General features: G+C 53.9%; 1 protein-coding gene, 1 long non-coding RNA gene and 3 other non-coding genes across 5 annotated transcripts; 4 read left to right on the top strand and 1 right to left on the bottom strand.

Moving 5' to 3' along the window:
• Positions 1-1,210: 1,210 nt before the first annotated feature.
• On the bottom strand, positions 1,211-3,206 carry ARL4D (ADP ribosylation factor like GTPase 4D). The gene is made up of 2 exons (XM_026512723.4): positions 3,064-3,206; positions 1,211-2,495 (listed from the first exon to the last, which is right to left on the bottom strand). Exon 2 carries the CDS (start codon positions 2,399-2,401, stop codon positions 1,796-1,798), a length of 606 nt encoding a protein of 201 aa, XP_026368508.1. The 5' UTR covers positions 2,402-2,495; positions 3,064-3,206; the 3' UTR covers positions 1,211-1,795.
• Positions 3,207-12,502: 9,296 nt separating this feature from the next.
• LOC130544714 (uncharacterized) lies at positions 12,503-15,569 on the top strand. Its single transcript, XR_008961223.1, has 3 exons — positions 12,503-12,925; positions 13,517-14,379; positions 14,486-15,569. It is a non-coding gene; the product is annotated as an uncharacterized LOC130544714 (long non-coding RNA).
• Positions 12,981-13,171, top strand: LOC113265715 (U2 spliceosomal RNA). The gene has a single exon (XR_003320120.3). It is a non-coding gene; the product is annotated as a U2 spliceosomal RNA (small nuclear RNA).
• A 3,141-nt stretch (positions 15,570-18,710) lies between the features above and the next one.
• Positions 18,711-18,901, top strand: LOC113249705 (U2 spliceosomal RNA). Its single transcript, XR_003313860.2, has one exon. It is a non-coding gene; the product is annotated as a U2 spliceosomal RNA (small nuclear RNA).
• A 5,648-nt stretch (positions 18,902-24,549) lies between these two features.
• LOC113249706 (U2 spliceosomal RNA) lies at positions 24,550-24,740 on the top strand. The gene has a single exon (XR_003313861.1). It is a non-coding gene; the product is annotated as a U2 spliceosomal RNA (small nuclear RNA).
• Positions 24,741-25,258: the final 518 nt, after the last annotated feature.

Consider the following 25,258-nt stretch of genomic DNA (forward strand, 5'->3'; position numbering starts at 1 on the left):
GAAGCAAGTTCCTTAGGAAGTCCTCCAGGACAGGATTGCCAGCACCTTCTCTCCCTGCCCAGGTCCTTTATTTGATTCTGGAGTGGGGACTCTGAACCCACTCTGGATCCCATGTTTGCACAAAGGGTAGGGGTGGCACTGGGGGGCTGAGGGCTGGAAAGAATTGTGCTTGGTTTTTACCCACTACTCCCACCCAGATTAGGAGGGTCTGATTGTTCGTCCTCTCACACTCAGCTGGCCCTGGCTATTGGTGCAGGGGGCACACTTGAAAGTCTGGGCAGAGGCCCTCTGGACCTCATAACATTAGCATTTTATTTTTTTTTAAGATTTTATTTATTTCAGAGAGAGAGAGAAAATGAGCAGGGGGAGGGGCAGAGGGAGAGGAAGAAGCAGACTCCCCGCTGAGCGGGAGCCCGCCACTCCACCGGGCTGGATCCCAGAACCCTGAGATCATGACCTCAGCTAAAGGCAGATGCTTAACCAACTGAGCCACCGAGGTGCCCCTAGCATTTCATTCTTATCACGCTACTGGTGGCTTATACCTTCCCCCTCCTCCCCTTAGGGGGGAGTGAATGTCCACACTCCCACCAGGCACAAACCGGGACTACTACTACAGCGCCTCTCGTGGGAATAGCTACCATTCCCAGAGCTGGGCCACTCACAGCTTAGTCACTAGGGCCTGGCTGGCTCAACCCAGCACAGACCTCCCCAGCACCAGCCCCTGCCACTGCTGCCGGGAGCTGCAGTCAGCAGGATTGAGCACACGGAGATGGCTGAAAGCCAGGAAGGAATTACTTTCCATTCTCACAGGATCCCCCAAGGTGGAAAAAAAAACCAGATCAGCCTGAGTGCTGAGGAGTGGGGGAGGATGAGAACAGAATGGCTCCTTGAGGACTTACCTATATAGACCTAGGAAAGTGGCCCCAAAGACCAGCTGGTATGAGGGGCAAACAAGAACCAGGGGATGAGGGGAGGGGGTGGAAGCAGGAGAAAGAAGGGACACCCCAAAAAACTGCAGAAATCAGGTAATAGCTTGGGAGAGGGCAATTTCAACTCCATTTGTAATTCCCACCAGCCATCCCATAAAGAGTGTTTCCTGTGCAAATTCAGCTTCACAATTACGCCCCCTTCCCCATTCCTGCCACCCATACAGAAATCTGGGATTACTCCTGGGGCTGGGTAAGAAAATGCCAGACCAAGGTCAGAGCTACAGTATCATCAGTCTTTAATAACTTATAGGCAAGTGCTAAAAAAGTTAATAATAATGCAGAGGACACACACACGGCTTATAAAAACAGTTGTGGATCTACAAATGTGGGGAAGGGTTCTTTGCACTTTCACACAGACACAAAAATAAAGACTATTGTGACTAGCATCCTTAGAAAAGCAGCCTGGGGGACACCCCAGTTGGGAGGGGTAGAGGTGGGGGGACCGTCCTCGTTCATCCCAAATGCATTCTCCAAACAACCTTCTTTTGCCCCAAAACACATCTCATCAACAAGCCAGAGAAGAAAAAGAAGAAACAGGGTCGAGGTAGAGTCACAGCTTACATTTAAGCCTCCCCAGTCCTGCAGCCCCCGTTTCTCCAGAGGTGAGGCTGAGGGAGGGAGAGGAGAAGACATCCCGTCTCCCCTCCCCTCCCCAATGCTGCACCACAGCAGGACCCCCAATGCGCTCCGTGGTCCTTCACCGAGGCGGACTGGTCCTGCAGCCCAGAGCTGAGTGAGGGGCCGCAGGCTCCGCCTGGCTGTCCAGGTGTGCAGACCCCTACTGGTGAGGAGGGGACAGCCTCGGGTCACCGTCTCTTCCTGCCTACCCGGGCTGCCTTCTTCCTCTTAAGGATCATCTCGTACAGGCGCTCCAGGCCCGGCTGCAGGCCCAGCCCATCCACAGCGCTGCAGCCCTGCACGTGGGTGAGCGTGGCCGCTGCAAGCTCTCGGACTGCGAGCCTCTTCTCAACCTCTGCGGCGCTCAGCGCCCCGGGCTGATCCTGCTTGTTGGCCAGCACCAGCACAGGCACACCCTGGTTGTCCGAAGCCCGACTGATTCGGTGTAGCTCCACCTTGGCCTCCTCCAGGCGCTCAGCCTCGGCAGCATCCACCACAAACACCAGCCCGTCTGTCCGACGTGTGTAGGAGCGCCACAGCGGTCGCAGCTTCTCTTGCCCCCCGACATCCCACACTTGGAAGGTGATGCCACGGGACCCTCCCAGCGGCACCCGGATCTTCTCTGTGTTGAAGCCTTTCGTGGGGATGCTCTGGACAAACTCCTTGAACTTGAGGCGGTAAAGGAGCGAGGTCTTTCCAGCAGAGTCCAGCCCAATGACCACGACATGCAGGGCCTGGAAGTGGGGCAAGAAAGAGGAGGCAGTGGGCGCCATCTCCGTCAAGTGGTTCCCCATGGTGAGCTCCAGCTAAGGTGCAGGTCCCGGGGCACGAAGTAGAGGCAGGGAGGTGGCCTTGAACTGCAGGCTCTGGAGGCGGCTGCTGGGTTATCTGAACAGGAAAAAGTCATGGGAGAAAAAAGGAGACGATTAATAAGAAACACGAAATGTGCAACTTCTAGATCCTTTCCTAAATCAGTCTCTCATCCTTCCTTTTTAAAATTCCGGTTTTTGTTTTGTTTTTTTAAACAGCTCCAAGTTTTAACAGAGGCGCTCCCCGCTTTCAGGGGCGACGAGATCTACAGAGACCCCCGGGTTCTGGACACAGGCTGGGGGGGTGAGGCCTCAATCTGGAGATGGTCGGCTTCCCGCGCCTCTTCTCCGAGCTCGCGGCGCGGTAGCAGACGCACAGACCCTTATTCCCCACGCGAGAATCTCACAGGAAGGGGCAGGTCGGGCAGCACCCCCCAGTTAAGAGTTAGGGTCCGGGCGCTGAGACGGGACAGTAAGGCCCGCTCCCGCCTGCCCTCCACATACCCAGACGGTTGACACGTCCCTCCTCAACACCGCGACCCCCTTCCCAACGTCCCGTGACACTTCGCCTTGGTCGGATCGCCGGCTCCAGCTCCCCAGGTCCCCGCACCGGGGCCACCTCAGCTCCGCCTGAACAGCCCCTTTACCTTCCGGCAGCCGCAGTCTCCCCGTGCCAGCCACCCGAGCCTCCACGCGAAACTCCACGCCCGCCTCCGGCGCCGCCGCCGCCGCCACCACCACCGCCACCGCCAACACCACCACCACAACCACCGCCGGCACTGCGGCCACTGCGGAGCGGGCCGGGGACTCCGCCTTAAAAAGCCGCGCGTAACGTCACGCAGCGCGGACCAATCAGCAGTCCCTCGGCGGCGGGGCGGGGCGGGGCGGGGCCTGGAGCTATGCGCCCTGCGACCCCGACAACCCAATGACGGACGTGTTCTCAATTGGTGACCGTTTTATTTGCCCTTTTCCCCCATAGCCTAATATTTGGAGGTAAACTCGGGATGGAAAGTGGGAGGAACAGACGTGGCAGCGTTTGACTTGGAAGGAGAGGTGAAGAGCTTCGTCCTCTACACCGCGACATCCTCCTCCCCACGAGAGAGCCACCCCGCGCCTCCGCCGCCTCCGCCAGGGTCTACTGCCGAGATGCTCACAATCTTCCTCCTTTATCTTTCCTAAGTCAGTGTTCCCACCTGTGTAAACCTGGAACCTCATCAGACAGCCTAAGCCTAAACCCATTACCCCATTGATCCTCACAGCAGCCTGTGAGGTAGGGCCTGGTGCCGCCTACGTTCTACAGGGGAGGAAAGCTCCGAAGGGTTCAATGACTTGCCTAAGGTCACCTAGCCAGGAGGTGGCTGAGCAAGGATCTGTCTGAATCCGGTGTCTGGGCTCCTGACGGCAGAGCTCTCCCTCCTCTCTCATTGGAGAAGCCAGAGAGTTAGGCATCCTCCACAGAAATCCCTCCATTGCTGGTTAGAGTGCTAACCAGAAGCAGACACCCCCAGGGGGGCCTCCCTTGTTCAGAGAGATAAAGAGAGAATTCTTCGCCCCACAGGACTTTGATTGACCTCATTCATACTGCGCGCTCTCCCAGACACACTCCGCAGATACAGAGGCATGGGCCACACGGCCTGACCTCAGAGGGCTTAAACTCTAGTGAAAACAAGACTGGCCACTGACAGGGAACACTGGGCCTTTGTAAATCTGAGCTAAGTCCTTGTAGGACTTCAGAGAAGGGAGAGAAGGTGGGAACTGGAAGCTTCTGGAAAGCTTTCTGTAAGTTAATGAGTCCTGTGGAGTTCTGGTTAAGAGGGGGACAGGACTGAGTGGTAGCTCCCCAGCCATTGCAGCCTGATACAGTCTGGGCAGCCCTGAAGAGGACGAGGTGTCACAAAAGGACAGTGTGACCAAAAGGATATCAGTGATTACCTGCAGGGGAGGTAAGTAAAATTGAAGGAAGGGAGGAGGATCAAAGGAGAGTAAGATCATAACTCTAATATTTCCATTTTTACAAGGAGGCTGGATTCTTATATTTATTTTTTTTTAAGATTTTATTTATTTATTTGACAGCGAGAGAGGGAACACAAGCAGAGGCAGAGGGAGGGGGAGAAGCAGGCTTCCCTCTGAGCAGAGAGCCGGAGGCAGGCCCCTGGGATCATGACCTGAGCCAAAGGCAGACGCTTAACGACTGAGCCACCCAGGTGCCCCTGGATTCTTATATTTACCGTGTAATTCAATATTAACCCTTTTTAAAGGTTATATTTGAGGGGGATCGGAAAAAGAGTAGGGAAGTCACTGCTAGACAGAAGGGCCTAGCCCTTTCCTGCCCAGTGGCCTCCCATCCGTTTAGCACCAGCCTGCCTTGCCACCTCCTTCTTCCCCTCCCTCCTCTAAAACCAGCCACCTGTTTTCCCCAGCATTGCAGGGAGCCTCCTTGAATCCCTGAAGACAGCAAGATCTTAGAAAATTAGCATTACACTCCATGTTGGGGGGGGGGGAGGTTGGCAGATTGCCACAGGAGCTAAGACACAGAGGTGGCCTGTGTTAGGGGAGGGGAAGACAACCAAGTTGGAAACCACTACCATGTTGAGTGGTCACTGCATGCCAGGCTCTGGCCCGAGAACTCTGCATACTTCTCCTTTTTGATTTGATTTTATTTTTTTTTCAGTAAGCTCTACGCCCAACGTGGGGCCTGAGCTCACGACCCCGAGATCAAGAGCATGTCCCACTGCCCGAGCCAGCCAGGCACCCCATACTTTTCCTTTTTAATATACAACTCAACCCAAGAAGTAAGTGTGGTCATTCCAAAAAGAAGAAAGAAGCCCTGGAAAGTTAGGTAACTTGTCCAAGGTCACTCTGCTAGAAAAAACTTGGCATTGAGTGACTGTTACAATGGCTGTGAAACTGAAAACACACAGTAATGAGAAACACAGATTGTCTCGTGTTTCTTCGGCAACCTTTGAAACTTCCTGGGCCTCACAACCGAGAGGGAAATTGTCACTTGATTATCTGATAAAAGAGATAAAACTGGCAATCCCACCCCACCCTTCATCTTTCTGGTTTGCCAGAGGTGTTGATGAACAAACGGGGAGGAAGGGGTGGGGCAGGGAGAGGTGAAGGAAGGGGCCCAGCTTGTCAGGGCAGCACTAGGCTGTGGGCTTACCACAGTTTGTCCCCTTTAAATGGGAACTCCAGCCCCCCCCCACACACACACACACACTCACACACCGCATCCCCAGGGAGCCTTCCTCCATTAATGACTGTTTTCCTTCCTGGCAGCCTCACCTCTGCAGCCCTTTCTCTCCATTAGATCACAGCCCAGGACCTCCTGTATCGGGGGATTCGCTGCAGAGAACATTTGAACATTCGTACATTGAACAATCATATATGGAGTACCTGCTAGGTTCTGAGCACACAGCCCTGAGTGAGATGAATAAGGACCTGTCCTCTTGGAGTGTACATTCTAGAGGAGAGAGATAGGCAATGAATAAAGAAGATGGTTTCGGATGGTGACACTTGCCATCAAGGGAAATAAAACAGGGAGATGTGCGAGAGAGAGACTCTCGGGAAAGGAACTACTTCAGACTGCGGGCAGCAAGGTGCTCAGGAAGGCCTCTCCAATAGGTGACATTAGAGCCAAGGTGTAAGTGACAAGGAGTCAGGTCAGCATTCAAAACAGAATGACAGACTCGCTAGGACCTACCCGCTTCCTTCTGTGGGCTCCCCCACGTGGGTGAGAGTCCAGCTGCTATGTCACGTCCGTCCTCAGAGCTGTCTCCCCACCAGACGAAGCCCTGAGCCCAGGAGCTGGTTCCTGTCATCTACATCTCCAAGGTGCCCAGCGCTGTGCCTCGCACACAATAGACAGTCAGGAAATCTTGCATGAATTCATGGACGCATGACAAAATGATTAAATGTACTGAGGGATGTCCCTGAGTTTGAGAATCACACATCTACCCTTAGCCTGGGAGATTCGTGGTCTGGGGTTCCTAGGAACCCCAGGAATGCCTATAAAACCCCGCATTTCTGGGCAAGGTCTCGGTAGTATTGAACTCTCTGGTCTTTACTAAGAACGAGGGACTTCTTAGAGCAGGAAAAACGGAGGCCAGGGGTGGGGATGACACTGGAGAGAGAGGCCCCCCTTGAGGCCGGGCATGCTGAAACCCTGGGCTGAGAGTCAGGGTGAGTCGTGTCCCTCACCAGTAGACTGGCTTGGAAAAGTCACACACACACACACACACACACACACACACACGCCCAGGGCGTAGGCAATTCCAGGTCCTTTGCCCCACGAACAGTCCATACTCCAGAATAGCCGATAGGGGATAAAGGAGCTCACCGAGGAAGTGGCTGAGAACATCCTTGTCTCCACAGTGCTGTAACCAAATACCTGTCTCAGCGCACAAATGAAGGGAGGAAAGGAGTCTGCAGGAGTGAGGAGTGAGGGAGGGCAGCCAAAGAAAAAGATGGCAGCTTGGGAATCACAAAGACCCATTTCTCTTTTTTTTTTTCTTTAAGCGAGCTCTCTGCCCAGTGTGGGACTGGAACTCTCTACCCCGAGATCAAGAGTCACACACTCGGGGTACCTGGGTGGCTCAGTCGGTTAAGTGTCTGACTTCAGCTCAGGTCATGACCTCGGGGTCCTGGGATTGAGCCCCGCGATGGGCTCCCCATTCAGTGGGGAGCCTGCTTCTCCCTCGTGCTCTCTCTCTCTCTCAAATAAATAAAATAAAATCTTAAAAAAAAAAAAAAGGCACATGCTCTACAACTGAGTCAGCCAGGTGTCCCATGAAGACCTATTTTTCTTTTCTTTTTTTTAAAGGTTTATTTATTAGAGAGAGAGAGCAGGGGGAGGGGCAGAGGGAGAGGGAGAATCGTCAAGCAGACCACTTGCAGAATGCAGAGCCCGACACAGGGCTCAATCCCACGACCCTGAGACCACAACCAGGAGACCACGATGTGAGCATAAACCAAAAGTCGGCTGCTCAACCAACCGACTGAACCACTCAGGTGCCCCCACAAAGACCCATTTTTCAAATCCCAGCTTTATTTCCTCAAGAACAAAATGGAGAAAACACAACCTACCTCTTAGAATGAGTATGAAAAGAAAAAAAACCTGTGTGTAAGGGCCCCGTAGGCACCCCTCTCCCCTACAAGGGGCCCTTTCAGATGCAACTCTCCCAAAACCCAGTCCCAGGGCCCCAGCCTTAGGGCTAGAAAGGAGCAGATGCTGCCCCCTGGTGGATATGTTTGTCACTGACTGATTCCCTGAAGAAAAGTGGAGTAGAGGTTGAGTCATATGCATATAAGTTATATGCAGGTTCCTTTGCCTCCTTCTGGAGTCTTCCTTTCAGACAGAGCCTTTCCTACAGTTGAGGTTAGGAATGAAAAATCTACCCTCTTCAAGTTTTTCTGTGGAGCTGAGATCAGATTTAAATGAACATTATTTGAGAGGCGCCTGGGTGGTCCAGTTGGTTGAGTCCGACTGTTGATCTCAGCTCTGGGCTTGACCTCAGGGTCATGAGTTCAAGCCCCACATTGGGCTCCATGCTCGGTGTGAAGCCTACTTAAAACACAAAAACAAAAACATGATTTGAGCAGAAAATCTAATTTCGGTTACATTTCCCAGACTGTTACTGCGGGCCTAACGACAGGTGCAGAGAGGGCTCAGGCAGGAGGAAGCTCCAGGGCAGGGAGAGTTATGAAGAGCTTAGCTGCAGCCATGTTTCAGTGTCTGTGGCGATGGATGTCCAGCGTCCATTTGTGCAAGAGCCTGGCACTCAGGGGAGGCCTTGGCTGGAGGAAGGGATTTCGGTGGTCAGCAAGAAAGAGCAACGGGAGCCCAGGAGGGTGATAATACTCCGGAAGCAAGGAACAACCAAACAGAGAGGCAGAGAAGGGAGAAAGCCAGGTCCATGCTCCGGAGGGAACAGGGTGACCGCCCAGATATCCAAGCTGGGTGGGCTCTTTGGAGCACTCACAACAAGGGCCAGTCCCCAGTGACCCCATCGTTTGATTCAGTCTTTCTCCTCTCATGGGGGGGGGGGGGGAGGGCGTTCTCTGCCAAGCCCTCCATGTTGTCTTGCACACACGGAGAGGAAGCATAGCTTCACACCGTGGTTCTTAAATTTGAGAGTATATCAGAATCATCTAGAGGACTTACTAAAACACAGATTGTTGAGCCCCGCCTCCAGAATTTCTGACTCATTCGGTCTTGGGCTCTCAGGCCCAAAAATGTGCATTTATAGCAACTTCTCAGGTAATACTGATGGTGCTGGTCTGGGGGTCACACTGCGAGGACCACTGGTTAAAAGATGAGTTCCAATCCTGACTTTAACATTTCCAGTGAGCCCTTGGGCACATTATTTATCTTCCCAGCCTCAACCTCTTCATCTGTAAAATGGGGTAATACTTACCTCACATGGTTGTTATGAGAATTGAATAAGGTTAAATGTGTGAAGCAATCCACAAAGGGTTTGGCCTATATAAAGTCCTCTCTACCTGGTAGCTATTATGATAATGATATTAAATTATTTCAACCAATAACAAAAAAGAAATTTGACCCAGGAAACCAGCTTAATATGGAATATCTCCCTCAGATAACACACAAAGTAACATGTACAAATTGATCCTTGGCAGCCTTCTCTTTTCCGATGTATATGACTTAAAACATTGCTTTTTAGAATTTCATGTGCGTATGAACCTCCTGTGGACCCTATTAAAATGCAGATTATGGTTCAATAGGTGTTGTAGACTGAATTGTGCCCCCCATGTATATATTGAATATTCAATATTTTATTCAAATATGTATTCAATATTTATACATTGCTGCCCTACCCCCCCCCCAGTGTGATGGTATTTAGAGGGGAGGCCTTTTGGAGGGTAATTAGGTTAGATGAGGTCATGAGAGTGGGACCCTTGTGATGGGATTAGTTCCCTTAAAAGAAGCACCAGAGACCTTGTTCTCTCTCTTCCACACGGAGAAGGTGGCCATCTGTGAGCCGAGAGGGACCTCACGAGAGCCCTCCGAGGCTAGCAGGCTGAACTGGGACTTCTGGTGTCCTCAACTGTGAGAACAGAAATTTCTGTTATTTAAGCGCTGGGTCTATGGAATTTTGTTATGGCCGCCAGAGCAAAGTAAGACAGTAGGTCTGATGTGGGGCCCGACTTTCTGCATTTCTAGTCAGCTCCCAGGTGGTACAGATGCTGCTGTTCACAGACCACATTTTGAGCAGCAAGGGTCTAGAACAGATTAATAGAAAGTTACCGTAAAGGCTATATATTTTCCCTGATGATGAGGACTTTAAATGTTCTCCTGCAAATCTACAACAGAGACCTGTTACAATCCCAGGCCTCTAATGGGTCTAGAGTTTATGATCCCAAGCCTCTAACAGCTCTTTCCTCAGCAATCATTGTTAGATAAAGGAGTGAATGAGCTAGGTGTTTTGTCTGGCAGGGGGCCACCTCCCCTACTGGGAAGACCTTTGGACTTAGAAGACTTGGGGAAGTACCCAGGGTGAGTCTGGCACCTTTTCTGAGCTGGATATGCTCTCTGAGATCTGGGGACATAAACACTTCCCAAGGGTGTTGTAGAGATTAAATGAGAGGCACCTGGTTGGCCCAGATGGTGGAGCATGTGACTCTTGATCTCAAGGTTGTGAGTTCGAGCCCTACCTTGGGCATAGAGTTGTTGTTTTTTTTTTATTTGTGTGTTTTTTTTTTTTAAGATTAAACAAGATTGTGACCATGAACGTGCCATAAACAGCATCTGGCTTACACACAGGGACACTAAACAAAACAGTCACAGAGCAGAGTCGAGCCCCATGAACAAGTTGCTTGGCCTATGACTTGGAACTCTTTGATCCAAGGCTCATGTTGGCCTCCTGCACCTGGAGGCTCAGGGTAACCAGTGGGGTCTGCTGCAAGCCCAGCTGGGAGGAAGAGAATACGGAGGGAGAGGGGACAAGAGATGGGGAAAAATATATCTTGGTATAGTTTTTATTTAATTTTATATGTTAGCTTGAGAACCACTTTTTACTTTCCGTGAATCGTCTGTGCCTGGCCTTTGCCCGTTCTTTTTTTTTTTTAGCTGAATTGTTCATTTTTTATAATTATTTCCAGGAGCTCCTTATGTTTTAGAAAAATAAGTACTTTTCTTGTGGTTTGGGTTGCAAATATTTATTCTTAATTGTTTTGTCATTAATCACCTGTAACATGATGTGACATACATGGGCAGGTGCTGGAAATAGAGAGGAGACAGACCCCTTTCCTACCCTTGGGGCTCATCCAACTTGGGATGGGGACTAAGACACCTGCCCAAATGGCCAGAACACGAGGCAGGACAAAAAGGCCAGTGAGAGATGAACAAATGCTTGGAGGGTTCAAACCATAGCAACCCCCTGTCAGCAAAACCAAATTAGTGAGTATAGTAAGATGGTCTGATACACACAGATCTGAACAGAGATCACGGGATTTGAAGGCCCGAAGAGTCATGTCAGGTGCAAGCTAACCACATTATGTATTGTTTTGTGTGACTCTCATGCATTCATTCAACAAATATTTATCAAGGGACAGATATGTGCTGAGCACTGTCTGAGGTGCTGGGGTTAGGGCAGCAACAAAACCTCTATCAAGGTGAGAAGCAAATAAACCAATAATATGTGTGTATTTGTGAATATATCTAAATAAATTGTCTTAAAATATTAGTTTTTTGTAAAGATTTTATTTATTGGACAGAGAGAGAGAGAGCAATCACAAGCAGGGGGAGTAGCAGGGGGAGAGGGAGAAGCAGGCTCCCTGTTGATCAGGGAGCCCCAAGCGTCACTGGATCCCAGGACCCTGGAATCATGACCTGAGCCAAAGGCAGACGCTCAACCCACTGAGCCACCCAGGCGTCCCTGTCTTAAAATATTATTAATTTTGATTATTGAAGAGTTTTTTGGGGGACATTCTCTTAACCCCCCGCCCCCCAAGGAGGGGGCCTCATTGGTCTCACCATAGGCCTGGCCCTGGATAATTATAATAATATCCGTCTTGTAGGGCTGTTGAGTAAATTAAGTGAGATAATACAATAGAGCTCTCGGCCCAGGGGCTGGCATTGGGAAGGGCTCAGGCAACACCTGAGAACAGGCTTCCTGTCCTGCAGGGTGAAGTGACTGACTGGGTTTCAGTGTTACATTCATGACACCTTCTAGATTTTCTGAGATGAAATGAAAGAAATATTAACCCCCCAAGTAAACCGAAGTTCTCTAGGAAGGAGAATATGAAAGGTAAATGCTGACTGAGCAGCCAACAGCAGTCTTTGCCCCAAGGAAATGTCAGGGGAGGGGGTTTAGGAGTTGATTGGCCTTGATACCGAGCATTCCTGACAGTCATCTCTCCTCTGTCATGTGCCACCACCCGTAACCAGATCTTCCACCCCCATCACCCCTGGACCAGGCCAGTAGCCTCCTAATTGCTTCTCTAATGCAGTCTGACCTGGGGGTCGCTTCTTCACTCAACAAACGTTTGCTGACCACCTACTACCTGCCAAGCACTGAGCTAGTGGTGGGATACAGACATAAATATTGATGAGGGTTACCGCCCTCAATGATCTTAGATTTCAAGTGGGGAGATCAAGGATTGCCCAAAAAGGTGGTGAGTCCTGTACCTGAAATGAATTAGCAGGTGGGACGAAATGCATATGAGGGCCGCTAATCAGACTGGAGATAGGGTATAGAGGCCTTTAAGGAAGGCTTCCAGGAGGAGGTGACACCCAAGCAGAATCCAGAGTACCTGCATAAGCAGCCAAGTGAGGAAGAGGTGAAGAGAAAGGATGTCCCAGGCGCAAGGAGCTTTACCTACGAAGCCCAAGATATGGTTCATTCTCAGAAGCACCGATAGACCCAGGTACTGGAGTTGGGAGAAAATCCCTCCAGAAAATCCCACACGCCTCCTCCCTCCGCCGCACTTTCTAGGATCGGCCTTCAGCCTTGCAGGGAGGCTACGCTCCCCGCTCCGGGAAGCCCCTCCTCCAGACCTTCCGCTCCCCAGACTCAGAATGAGCCCCTCTACTGGCAGGTACGAGGATCGTCGTACCGGCGTGGGACCACCTTAATACAATACAGTCCAAGCGTTTCTAGTGACTGTCTTGCGACTTTGTCTCTCTTCCACAGGCCTCTATTGCCGTCACCCCCAACCCTCTTTGATCCTGTCTTTTTTACTCCGTCTGTACAAAAGTGGAGACCGACCCCCGCATCCCGGATTCAATGCCCGGCGCGCTGAAGCGACCCCAGGTGACTGTCGGCCCGCTGTGACCAAGGATCGGGACAAGGCGGGGCATTCAAATTTGATATGGCGTCACAGAGAGAGAACGGAGACACGAAACAATGGCAGACGCACCATTTCTCTTTTAAAATGCAGAGAATTTAAAAAACTGTGCGCCAGAGCCTAGTGACCCGTGACGGCCACGGCACCGTCCGAGAAGCGAGGGAAGCGAGGCGCGGAACGAGCGCGACCTGGCTCACCGTGAGTGCGACATGGCTGGCGGCGCGGCGGTGGCGGCGAGGGCGGGGCGCACGGTATCGCTTCTCGGCCTTTTGGCTAAGATCAAGTGTAGTATCTGTTCTTATCAGTTTAATATCTGATACGTCCTCTATCCGAGGACAATATATTAAATGGATTTTTGGAGCTAGGAGATGGAATAGGAGCTTGCTCCGTCCACTCCACGCATCGACCTGGTATTGCAGTACTTCCAGGAACGGTGCACCCCCTCGGGGGTTAAATAAAACTTTTTTGGTAGTAAACAACAGAATTTATCTTTTCCCAGCATATGCCTTTAAGTGTTTTTTTTTTTTTTCACTTGAGTGAGTTTTGTGTCACCTCTAAAGTGTTAAGCCGCTACTGTATATAGCTACAAGTAGTTTTGCTTTTAGTGTTTTAGGGAGGAAATCGGGAAGCTTGAGGGGAGATGTGGCTCCCATTTAACAGGGCTTCTTCATTTTCACTCAAAGACTAAACTCTGAAAGAATTACACCTTTTTCTAGGGGCTTGTTGGATGGACAAATGCACAAGATCCCTTCTCTTATCAACTTTTTCTTTCTTGTCTCTCCTATCCAGCCCAGCACACCCGATTCTGTTCCCAAGTCTGGTTCGTTCGAATCTCTTTCTGAAAATCAGTTTTGTCGCCTGTTGAGCAGGGATCAGTTTGACCCACTTTCCTCACAGTGTGGATGGGAATAAGGACCTGCCGCATCCAAGATGTAAAACCACCAGCATCCCACCAGCCGAGTGGGGGTCTTCTTAATTCTGTGGGAGGAGGAAGAGGGCTGAAGAAGTTGGGAGGGGGGGAGCCTTGGCAGCCTGAGTTTCTTCACATGTAAAATATCATAACACCTTCTGTTTGGGACTATTGAAAGACCAAAAAGAAAATGAGGGAATTAGGTGGCACACAGTGGGTGCTAAATAGTGGCAAGCAAGTTTTGAAGCCCCGTTCTTGGTTGAATAGAACTAGTTTTATGGCTATAGTCTAGCTGGACACACACACAGCTTGCTCTCCAGCACTCAAGCCCTTACGTGTTAGCCCCAGGATCCTGAACGCATTCGGGGTGGGAGGTTGCGGGCGGGCACTCTGCTGGCCCATGCATTGCCTCCACCATCAGTAAGTCCGGGGAGTCCTACGTGCAGGGTTCTCAGGCTTGCAGTAACACCCACCTGGGTGAGAGGAACACAGTGTAGCAGCTCCAGGCTTCTCTGTTCACGTCTCTCAGGGAACGTGAAAGTGCATCTAGTTAATAACCCTCACTTTCTCCTATGCTCTTCTATCAACTCATCCCCAGTTCTCGGAGGCTCCCCAGTCACTAACGATCTACAAAGAAGACCCAAACATTTAGCTCACGCGTTATGGGCACCCTCCTTTTCTCGGTCTCCCCGCCAGAAGATTCTAGAAACTGCTTTGCAGACTCTCCTCAGGGACTTAGAAGGTAAGGGTGAGAGAAGGATGGTGAGGCATTGGGTCGCGTATATTGGTGGTGAGCGTTGAGATCCTGAAAACCGTGTTTGCTGCTTCTCTCCGTCTCTCTCCCTCAGCCACCAAGTCCCGTCGCAGAACACTTCTCCCGCTGCTATTCCACACGTGCCTTCCAGGAGAGTCTTGTTCAAAAGCCCGTGGTTCTGCATTTCCCACATGCTCACGGGACCCCCGCGCCGCTGTTCTGGGCACCACACTTTGAGCCGCAAGACTGTGGCAAACTGTCCCACCTCGGGTCATTTTCAAAACGGGGTCTGTGGGACCCTAACTTAGGCAGCTGTTGCTAGAAAAAGCAACCTCCTTTCCCCACTGCTGAGGCCAGCCCTAGAAGTAAAAGCTCTCGTTTGTACCTGGGAAAAGGAGAAGGGGAGAAAAGGACTGCGGGGGAGACGGGTGGGTCAGAGAGAAGGGCGAGGAAGTCCGAGGAAACAAAACGGTCGGTCTCTCCAACCAGGCCTCCTCTCCAACCCGGTCTCTTCAACTGGTTATGAAAGCTGAGGTGATGGAAAGAACCTGATGGAGCCGTGCAAGAGGACCGTGTAGACGTTGAGATGGAGGCAGGGCTGCCGCAGGACCAGGCGAAACAGATACGGTGGGGCGTGGACTTGAGGACGCTGGCAGGGACCCGGCAGCCCTGTGGAGCCCGAGGACGGAACAACTTGGGAGCGCCGCACGGGCAGACGTCCTCTGGTTGTGCACAGGCTTCCCCCACAGCTCTCTGAGGAGCGGATGGGGTTGAATGGCAGCAGGAGAGGAATGGAAGAGCATGGCAGACGCCCCTTGGGGACCACAGGGACACGGTCATGTTCACTGGTGTGACCCCAGGGCCCATGCGGTGACAGGTGCAGAGCAGGTGTGACACCAAAGAACCAGCTGAATCAAAAATTTTATTTTAGAATTTTATGTAAGGACTTATTTATTGGGGCGCCTGGGTGGCTCAGTCGGTAAGCGTCTGCCCTGGGCTCAGGTCGTGATCCCAGAGTCCTGGGATCGAGCCCCCCATCGGGCTCCCTCCTCAGTGGAGAGCCTGCTTCTCCTTCTCGTTCTGCTGCTCCCCCTGCTTGTGCTCACTCTCTCGCTGTCTCTCTCTTTCAAATAAATAATAGATGCAATCTTTTAAAAAAATAAATCAAGATTCATTCATTCATTCATTCATTCATTCATTCATTCATTTATTTATGTGAGAGACAGAGCGCAGAAGTGCGAGGGTCAGAGGGAGGAGGAGAGAGAATCTCGAACAGATTCCGAGCTGAGCACGGATCCCAGGACCCTGAGATCATGACCTGAGCCGAAACCAAGAGTGGGACACTTAACTGACTGTGCCACCGAGGAGCCCCTGAATCAAAATTTTTAAAAACAGGTTATCAGAAGATGTTTCACAGCAAAAATCCAGGGGCGCCCGGCTGGCTCAGTCAGTAGAGCGTGCGACTCTTGATCTCAGAGCGGGAGGACACAGAGATTACTCACACCTAAGATCCTCGAAAAGGAAAGAAAAAAGAAAAACCCAGAAACCGATCTAAATATATAGGAGGACTTTTTACTATGATGAAGGTGACATCCGAAACCGATGATTAGATGGGCCATTCCACACCTGATGCTGGGACAACTGGCTAGGCATCCAGAAAAAAATGAAGTCAGACTTACACCGGAACTCATGCGCTAGGACAAATACGAAATGCGCTGGAGATGGAAATGCAGAAAGATCAACGATTCAAAGGACGGTGGGCAAAGACTCTGCACACTCAGTTCACAGAAAAGAATGGGGATCTTAAGCACGTGCAAAGATGAACCACCTTGCTCAGAGAGATACCGCTGGATAGCCTGCAGGAGTCTGATAACAAGACGTTGGGCAAGGCTGTGGGCAACGGGCACCGGCTGAGAAAGCTGGCTGCGCTCCTCGAGTCTCTGTCCCCGGCTTATCGTTCCCAGCTGCCTTGAAGTGACAGCCCGTGGGTCCCTGGTGAGACTGCAGAACACGTGGACACGGGCCTGACCGTCACGACTTCGGTGTGGCCCTGACTTTGCCAGCACTCTGGTCCGTGCCCATCGATGCGAGCTGGGAAAGGGAGACCCGCGTTACCCAAACTCACAAGAAGCTGGTGCGTGAACTGGAACGGGAAGTCGTTTTTTATGATATCTTCTTTATTCCTCTTTAAGTAGGCTCCACACCCCACACGGGGCTGGAACTCAGACCCTGACCTCGAGAGTCCCTGGCTCCACTGACTGAGCCAACGAGGCGCCCCCCGGCTCGGGAAGTCGTCAATGTGCAACGGGAAATACTCCGTGGCCACGACAGAACGTGCAGACCTGCCATCCACAGCACCTCATTCTAAAGATCGAAATGCCCGCAAAGCTCACTTAGGGAGCACACGATGGCCTCGTGAGCGTGGAAGCGAGGCCCTAATTACCACAGGCCACAAGAGGTTTGCTCATCTCCTTCTGTACGTACGGATCGCATGATATAACATTTATTCCTTCGCTGCATCAACTAAATACACTAAGCGTCCAGTACGTGCCAGGCGCTGCTCAAAGCGCTGGAGATATAAACGTGGACAAAACAGACCGAGATCCCCGCTCTAGAACTTACACGCTATTGAGCTGAAAGGCGATAAACACATGTTTAAAAACGTGGAGTGGTACGGAATAAAGAAAGCCGGTAGGGGAGAACGGGGCGGGGTGGGGGGGGGGCTGGGTGGAGGAGGGGAGATGAAGCCCAGGATTCTGTGGCGGCTGTTCATATTCTCAGTTCCTCAGATTTTATTTATTTATGTGACAGAGAGACAGCCAGCGAGAGACGGAGGGAACACAGCAGGGGGAGTGGGAGAGGAAGAAGCAGGCTCATAGTGGAGGAGCCCGATGTGGGGCTCGATCCCGCAACGCCGGGATCACGCCCTGAGCCGAAGGCAGACGCTTCACGACTGCGCCTCCCAGGCGCCCCATAGTCTCACTTTCTAGACGAGGTGACGACAGAGAAGTGACATGCCTGAGCTATGGCCCCGGTGTCTGCCAAACAGGTCTCGTGCTTCCCAGTAATGATGTCCAGTAATTTCTTGTCCCCTCGTCTCCCAGTTCAGAGGTCTCCGATGGAAGGGGGAGGCTGAATCGAGGCGGCGAAGGGACAGCTTAGGTCACACGAGGTCAACCGGGCTGAGAGGCCAGGTATTCCGGGCCGATGCTCTCAGGCGCCACACCGGGCGGCGGCTTCCGGCCCGTCTGCGAGGAGAAGCCCCGTGTGTCCGGCTCGGCAACACTTAGTCTCCCCGTGGGCTGGACACACGAGAATCGCCTCTCCTTTCCTGGTGCCCGCTCTAGGCCCCGTGCCCTCGGCTTCCTAGGCCCAGCCGGCCTCTTCCACCACGTCGACGGTGTGGCCCTGGGCGAGCGGCTTCACCTCTCTGCCTCAACTGCTCCATCCGTAGCTACGCTGTGCAAGTCTGACGTGAAGAGAGCGCGCAGCACGGGGGGGGGGGGGGGGGGGGGGGACCCAAACCAGAAACGTCTCCGTGTTGTTGTGTGCCCGGCTCCATCGCGTCCGTGCCCCAGCCGCGACCGACCTCTTCCCTGGTGCCTCGTGGGACCCAGGACCCATATTCTAGACGACTGACACCTGGGTCACCTCATTAGCTACGCCTGGGTTCCCTAAATCCCGTTAAGGAAGGTATGAAGGTCACCACTTCTCCACTGGGGAAACTGAGTCTCGGGAGGTGAAGGGGTTTGCCCAAGGGCCGGGCTGATGGGCCCAATCTCGGGTCCCAACTTGTCTCTGGAGCCCTCTCCAGGGGAGCCCAGCCGGGCGCTTCCCGGTTGGTTCCCGGCGGCCTGGACCCAGCAAGCCTGCAGGGTCCTGCAGGGTCCTGCGAGATGACCCGCCGAGTTTCCTGGAACCTTGGACCGCTCCGCCCCAGCCCCCTTGCACAGCCGCTCTCCCTCCCCAGTGCGCTCGCTCATCCTCCCCTCACGCCAGCAAAAGCTTGAAACCCAGCAACCGCTCGGCCTCCGCCCAGGTGCCTCTCCAGCGCGGCCTGTCCTCCCTGCGCGGAAGGGGCGGGGCATTCAAATTAGAAATGGCATTCCGGGGCGAGCGACAGAGCAACGACGGAGGCACCGGTTCTCTTTTAAAATGTAGAGAATTAAAAACTGTGCGCCAGAGCCTAGTGACCCGTGACGGCCACGGCACCGTCCGAGAAGCGAGGGAAGCGAGGCGCGGAACGAGGGCGACCTGGCTCACCGTGAGTGCGACATGGCTGGCGGCGCGGCGGTGGCGGCGAGGGCGGGACGCAGGGTATCGCTTCTCGGCCTTTTGGCTAAGATCAAGTGTAGTATCTGTTCTTATCAGTTTAATATCTGATACGTCCTCTATCCGAGGACAATATATTAAATGGATTTTTGGAGTTAGGAGATGGAATAGGAGCTTGCTCCGTCCACTCCACGCATCGACCTGGTATTGCAGTACTTCCAGGAACGGTGCACCCCCTGGGGGGGGGTAACAGTTGTGGTGGCCAAAGATAGAGGTTTTTTGCTTTCCTAAGTACTTGTTTCTTTTTTGCGACACGGGACTTGTTGGTCCTACTTTAGGGGCGTGTGAACGACCGTAATTTCCCAAGGTTATTTGCAGTTACCACTTTTTCCTGTAAGTGGTAGTGAAGGGTACTGACTGGCTTCCCCTTCTTACCACACTTTTCTTTTTGCTTCTGTGTCTGCGATGTTGCGGAGGTAATCGGAGTGCACACAACTCACCCACTTTCTTCAGCAGGGCCTCTTTATCTCTGCAGGAACGTAAAAAGTCTCCTTAACCTCAGAGTTCGTGGGGCGGCATACTGTCTCTCCACGGAGCCAGAGCGTGAATGGTTTTTAGGCTTCATGGGCCCCAAAAGGTGTCCGTTCCTCTTTGACAACTCTTTAAGAAGTGTAAAAATCCATTGCTGGCTCTCAGCATACAGGAACAGACCTGGGCACATCTGCTGGCCGGCTGTAGTTTGCACACCCCTGGTATAAAAAATACCTACTTTGTGTCCAGGGACAAGGGCTCCCTTCGGGTTTCTTGACAGTCCTCTGCCTGAACTGGAGAAGGGCCTTACTGACAGTTGCGTGTGGCTTTGGGAACAAAGTAGAAACGGAGAGTTCCTGCTCGCTTGTGAGTCTCCTGGTTTTTTCCAGTCACCTTAAAGACGTTTGCTGAGCACCCACAATGTACTCTTGACGAAATGCCTTTCCGTTCGCAGAGATTTCCAGTGATTCTTCCTTAAACGCGTGGTTCCTGCAGTTTCTCTCAACCTGAAACCATCGATCGGGTCTTTTTTACACTCCTATAAATTCTAGGGCAGATGAGGATTAAAATCTCCAGGACGGGGGCGCCTGGGTGGCACAGCGGTTAACCGTCTGCCTTTGGCTCAGGGCGTGATCCCGGCCTTATGGGATCGAGCCCCACATCAGGCTCTTCTGCTCTGAGCCTGCTTCTTCCTCTCCCACTCCCCCTGCTTGTGTTCCCTCTCTCGCTGGCTGTCTCTATCTCTGTCGAATAAATAAATAAAATCTTTAAAAAAATAAATAAAATCTCCAGGACGACTCACGATTCCGGAAAATGAATCGAGCCAAGGACGATACCCTTCCACCCAGTACGCATCCTTCTTCAAAACCTCAGCCCCCGTGCGGAAGAATCTGTCACTGTCTCTACAAGAGACTTCTTTTTCTCCCCTAGGCTGAAACTTACACTCAAATCCAAAACATCCGCCACAGAACCTCTTGGCGTTGTCCTGGTTTGTTGCCCTGTGTCGTTATATGCCCTTTTATCGGTCCCTTCAGGTGCCAACAGAAATGGCCAGATGTCACCTCTTCATGCCTCATCCCCACGAGACTCTGAACATCACCTTTCCCACTCATTTCTCTTCCTTCTCCCCAACACCTAGCAGGTTTGAGCAAGTCTGGGATCGGATGGTTGGCACATTAAATTAGGTTCCTGGGGTGACGGAGAGTGGGGGGAGCCTACAAGTGTTACAAGACTAGGGTTCCCCCACAGTTGAAGAAGTATCTATTGAATGACTGCTAGGTGCCAAGACCGAACGACAGGTGTGCCTTCTACCCCGAGAAACCGTATGGTCTCCATAACGTAGAGAAAACGGAGCAACAAATCGTCGTGGGTCCAGGATCGTTTCCAGAACTGAAATCTCTACATACCCTGCAAAGGATTTCTTCTCATGGGTTGCGCACAGTCCTTGGCCAGCAGAGCGTCCCCTCGACTGGCGCAAGGCATCCGTTTCTGTTGATCCTGAGATATCCTAGGAACTCATACCAACAGTTGAACACGCAACAGAAAATGGACAAAGGATAGACAGGCCCCGAGGAGAGGGGGGGGAGGCAAAAGAAAAACACAGGTATACTCTGACATCTGGCCCCTGGGGAACATTTCCCCCCCTTGCCAGTCCCCTCGAGCCCCCAAAGGGCCTGGGCCACCTGCTTCATGCCACGGACCCTAAGATCGATCCATTCCCTCTGTTGCATCACACTGATGGGGCAGGATGAGCTGGGGGGCGGGGGGGCAGCGCACCAGAGGCCATCAAGAGACTCACACACCCCTTCCCCCCACCCCCCACCCCCAGTCAGAGAGGGAAGTAAACCCTACAGTGAAGCAGCACAATGTTTAGGGGATCCTGTTGTCGGGGCCAGGCAGGGACATCCCCTCCAAAGCCCAGAAAATGGCTTCCTCTTTATACCCGAGACTACTGAGAGAGAAGGAAGCCCAGGGCCCAGCGGGCCTCCTCGAGTCCTGGAAGCAACACCTTCCACACGTAGACACCCTGCTTGGGCTCACGCACCAGGTGACGGGGAAGACCCTCTGGAGCAGAAAAGGGCTCTCAAGCCCTGCGAGGGGGGCAGGGGAGTGGGGGCAGCCCCGCCGCTGTTTGGGCCCCAGGACCCGGCAGACCCCATCGTGCTGAGGGCAGTGGGCGGGTCCCTGAAGGAAAGAGATGCTCTGTGGAGTTAGGGCAAGCCGGGACGGTGGCGGCTCGCACCGGAGGGCCCTCCCTGCGGGTTCCGGAGCCAGGCCGCTGGGCCACCGACGGCAGGGACGTCGTCGCCTTCTGAAAAGCGGCTCCTGGGGAGACAGCTGTTTACCGGGGGACTGTCGGAGGCCAGGGCCCCGGAGTGGACTGTCCGTCAGACCTGCGGGTCCTGACATCAGGCGGCCCAGCAGCAGCGGGCCACCCTGAGATAAACGTGGGGTATCAGGATCGAGCCTGAGCAGGAATAAGAGACCCCCAATGACCCCGCCGGCCTTTTTTGGCCACCCCGGACCGGGCACGCTGGGCATGTGGACAGTGGGGCCACAGGGGTGGCCGTGGAGGCCCCACGCCGGCCAGCATTCCTTCGGGGGCCCTTGGTGGGGGTACTGGGGCCAGGCCATTTCTACCGTGGGGATGCAGGGCTCCTCTGGCCGGCCCGTCTTTGTTTCCGAAAACTTTGACCGGCCCAGCCTCTGTCAGATGCCTCGGGGCTTGAGGCTCTCCCAGCCCACACCTGTCTCCTCCCTCTGTCTTTCAAAACATCAACCCCCCCACCCCCCCACCCATGAACTTCTTGTGCTCCTCGCTCCGTCGGGCAACTTCCTCCCAGAGGACCCGCCTGCCACCTAGGACTCAGACTCCAGTGGTCAACTTTACAAAACATTGGTCAATTTGAATACGTAACGCTCATGTCTGTCGGAAGGAAGGAAGGAAGGAAGGAAGGAAGGAAGGAAGGAGGGAAGGAAGGGAGGGAGGGAGGGAGGAAGGGGAAAAAGACAAACGAAACTGGGAACAACTACCTGCCGGTCCATCACAGGCGGGGTTCTTCTCCAAATGATATAAGAGATCCCAGAACGGGATCAGAAAGAAAAAGAAGAGAGAAACACCGACTGGATAAAACATGGGCAAAGGTCACGCAGGTCAGGGGGAAAGATAACAAATGTGGTTTTTCACATACGGAGATGCAAAGATGAACAAAGATGTACAGAGAGAGAAATGCATATGAAAACGGTCCCGAGATGTCGGGAGTTATAACCTGCGAGTTTGGCAAAAATCCAAGAGTCGGGTGAGCTGCTGGGTTCGCCAGGCTGCAGAAACAGACGCCGCCGGAGACCCCTCAGGGTGCTCCTCGAGTCCCCGCCCCGGATCCACGGTTCAGGGCGAAGGTACCAGGGACCAGGAGGGTGCGACAGCTTGGTGGAGGCACGTGGCTCTTGGGCGAGGGTGGCTCCAGCCTCAGGTCCTCGGGCACCGCTGTCCGTGGGTGTGGATTTGTGCGGGCTCTGGGGCATGACGGGGCGGGGGTTCTGACGCAAGTTACCCTGGAGTCCGTGAGCTCAGGAGAGGCCAAGACCCGCGCCAGGAGGGGAAGAGGGTATCTTCAGCGGGAGAGGCTCCTTTGCAAGGAGTGGAAGCGTCAGAGGGTCCAAATACGTGGGAACCCGTAAAGTGACTACTGCAGACCCCAGGATCAAGTAGAGAGGTCTTGTGTGGGAGAGGCCTGAAGAGCCGTCAGGATAACATGTGCCGGGGGGCTGGGTAAGCTGGGTTGATGGCTCACCTGGTTTGATCCTCACCGCTTCAAGGGATGTTTAGGTGCTGGGCCCCGGTCCAAGTGTCCGGGCCAGAGAAGCAGAAAAAGGAGTCCAGGTGGGATCTTCCCAGAGGCAGGGAGCTGGGGTGGGGGGTCGTGGGGGGAGGCGGGGTCCTGGGACAAAGCGCGTAGGCGACCTATCTTAGCGGGGCTGGTGCCAGCTACAGGAGAAACTCAAAACCAGGTTGGGGGCCGAGAGGGACACCTCTCGGTGGGGGAGGGAGGGTGCACGAAACAGGCCCCACGTTTAGGAGTTATTAGGACCCGGCCTTCAGCGAGGAGATGAGGGCTGGGGAGAAGTGACTGGCCAGATTGCTGTTTCTCCCCCAGGGAGGGCCGACTCCCGCCCGGCATTTGCACACAGGGCCTGGGAGGCTACCCCGTCAGGAAGGTAAGTTCCTTAGGGTCCAGCTGGACCCCGCGCTTCCGGGAGAACGAGTGAAAGAGAGATGGTCACCAACCCCACGGGAGCGAGGGAAACCCCAGGCCGGGAGAGAGTCACAGAGCCGAGAGCCGAGAGCTAGGGCAGGGCCCGACCCAGGTGCGTCGGAGCAGCAGCCCTCCTCCCCTCCAAGGTCCACGTCCGGTTCTCCGGGCTCCCTCCGGCCGACTCCACCGGCTGCCGGGGCCTGCGCTCGAGACGCAGGCGGGGTCTTGGGACAGGGTGAGGGCGGCAGGTCACCCGACACGTTCCTCCACCTCTCTGGTCTCGGTGATCACAGCTGAGAAGTGAGGGTGAGAACAGTTTCAACTCGCTCCGGGGGTCGTGAGGATCCAGACGTGGATAGCAAGGCCTGCGGGGCAGGTGCGTCCGGCGCGCGGCGGCGGTGCGATGGGGGTTCTTTCCCCGCAGGGTTGACGCCACTGAGTCGTCAGTTGTGCTTGAGGGGCGACCGTGCCGGTCCCACGGCTAAGTGCAGGCTCTGCGGAGAACCAACGGAGCAAAGAAACAAGACGGGGGCCGGGGAGAGGTTGGCGGGGTGGGGGTGTCTCAGTCGCGGGAGGCTGGAGAGGAGGTGGGTAGGGCGGAGGCCGGCTCCCAGTCACAGGCACCTGCCCCGGCCGCAGTTCGGGGCCCCGGGGGGACGCGCCCCTCCCGGAGGCACAGCGTTGACCCCGCGGCTTTCTCGGGAGCACGCAGCTCCCCGTCACAACCCCCCCCCCCCCCCGCCTTCGGCCGGGAGGGGGTAAGCGTTCCGAGGTCGGAGTTCCGGGACCCGGCGGGCGGAGGCCAGGGGTGGCGCGGGACCGTGGTGGTACGCCCCCCGGGGAGGGGCATGCAAATAGCCGGTCATCCTCCAGGGAGGGACGCAAGGGAGCGGCTGGGGATGTGAAAATTCACCAGGAACGCGGGGGATCACTGCACCCGCTAGCGCGTGTGGAGCGTACCACCACGGGGTAGTGAGCCAGGAATGTCGCCGGGGCGGGGGGGGGGGAGAGGGGCGGGAGTGTGGGTATGTGACCCCGCTCACCGTGAGTGCAATATGGCTGGCGGCGTGGCGGTGGCGGCGAGGGCGGGGCGCCCGCCATCGCTTCTCGGCCTTTTGGCTAAGATCAAGTGTAGTATCTGTTCTTATCAGTTTAATATCTGATACGTTCTCTACCCGAGGACAATATATTAAATGGATTTTTGGGGTTAGGAGATGGAATAGGAGCTTGCTCCGTCCACTCCACGCATCGACCTGGTATTGCAGTACTTCCAGGAACGGTGCATTCCCTCGGGGATCATGCTTACGGTGCGAAAGACAGGTTCAGTCCCAGGCCTTTTTCTTTGTCAGTGTGTGTGTCAGAACAGGCTGTGGTTTGGCTTGTAAGGTTTTTGCGGGCCTGGGGCTCTCTCCGTCGATGTTCCCCGGAGTCTTCTGGCGCGCGAGTGTTTCCGGTAGTCCTGACACGCGGTGGCGCGGCAGGAGGCTGCAGAGCCTGGCTCTAGCAGTCTTTGGCGTGGGCGGCTAGAGCCTGACCTACCTCTTTCGTGGCCTGTATTTGGTTGATGTGTGCGCCAACGGCCGTCAGGATTGGGTTTCCCCATGTATTTGCTGCCTTTTCTCGAAGGGTTTTTCCTGCTTTCTCTTCGCCGCTTTCCGCGCACTTTTCGGTAGAAACACCCAACGCCCGTGCGCACGTGACTGGACCTCCAACTCAGCGGACTTCAATGGAGCGCTCTGCCGGCGCCCTTAACCGTCCGGAACAAAGGACTGGCAGCTGGGGTCGTGGTTACAGAGGTCTTCCCCGGT

Source organism: Ursus arctos, unplaced genomic scaffold (genome assembly GCF_023065955.2).
Source record: "Ursus arctos isolate Adak ecotype North America unplaced genomic scaffold, UrsArc2.0 scaffold_24, whole genome shotgun sequence".
NCBI lineage: Eukaryota > Metazoa > Chordata > Mammalia > Carnivora > Ursidae > Ursus > Ursus arctos.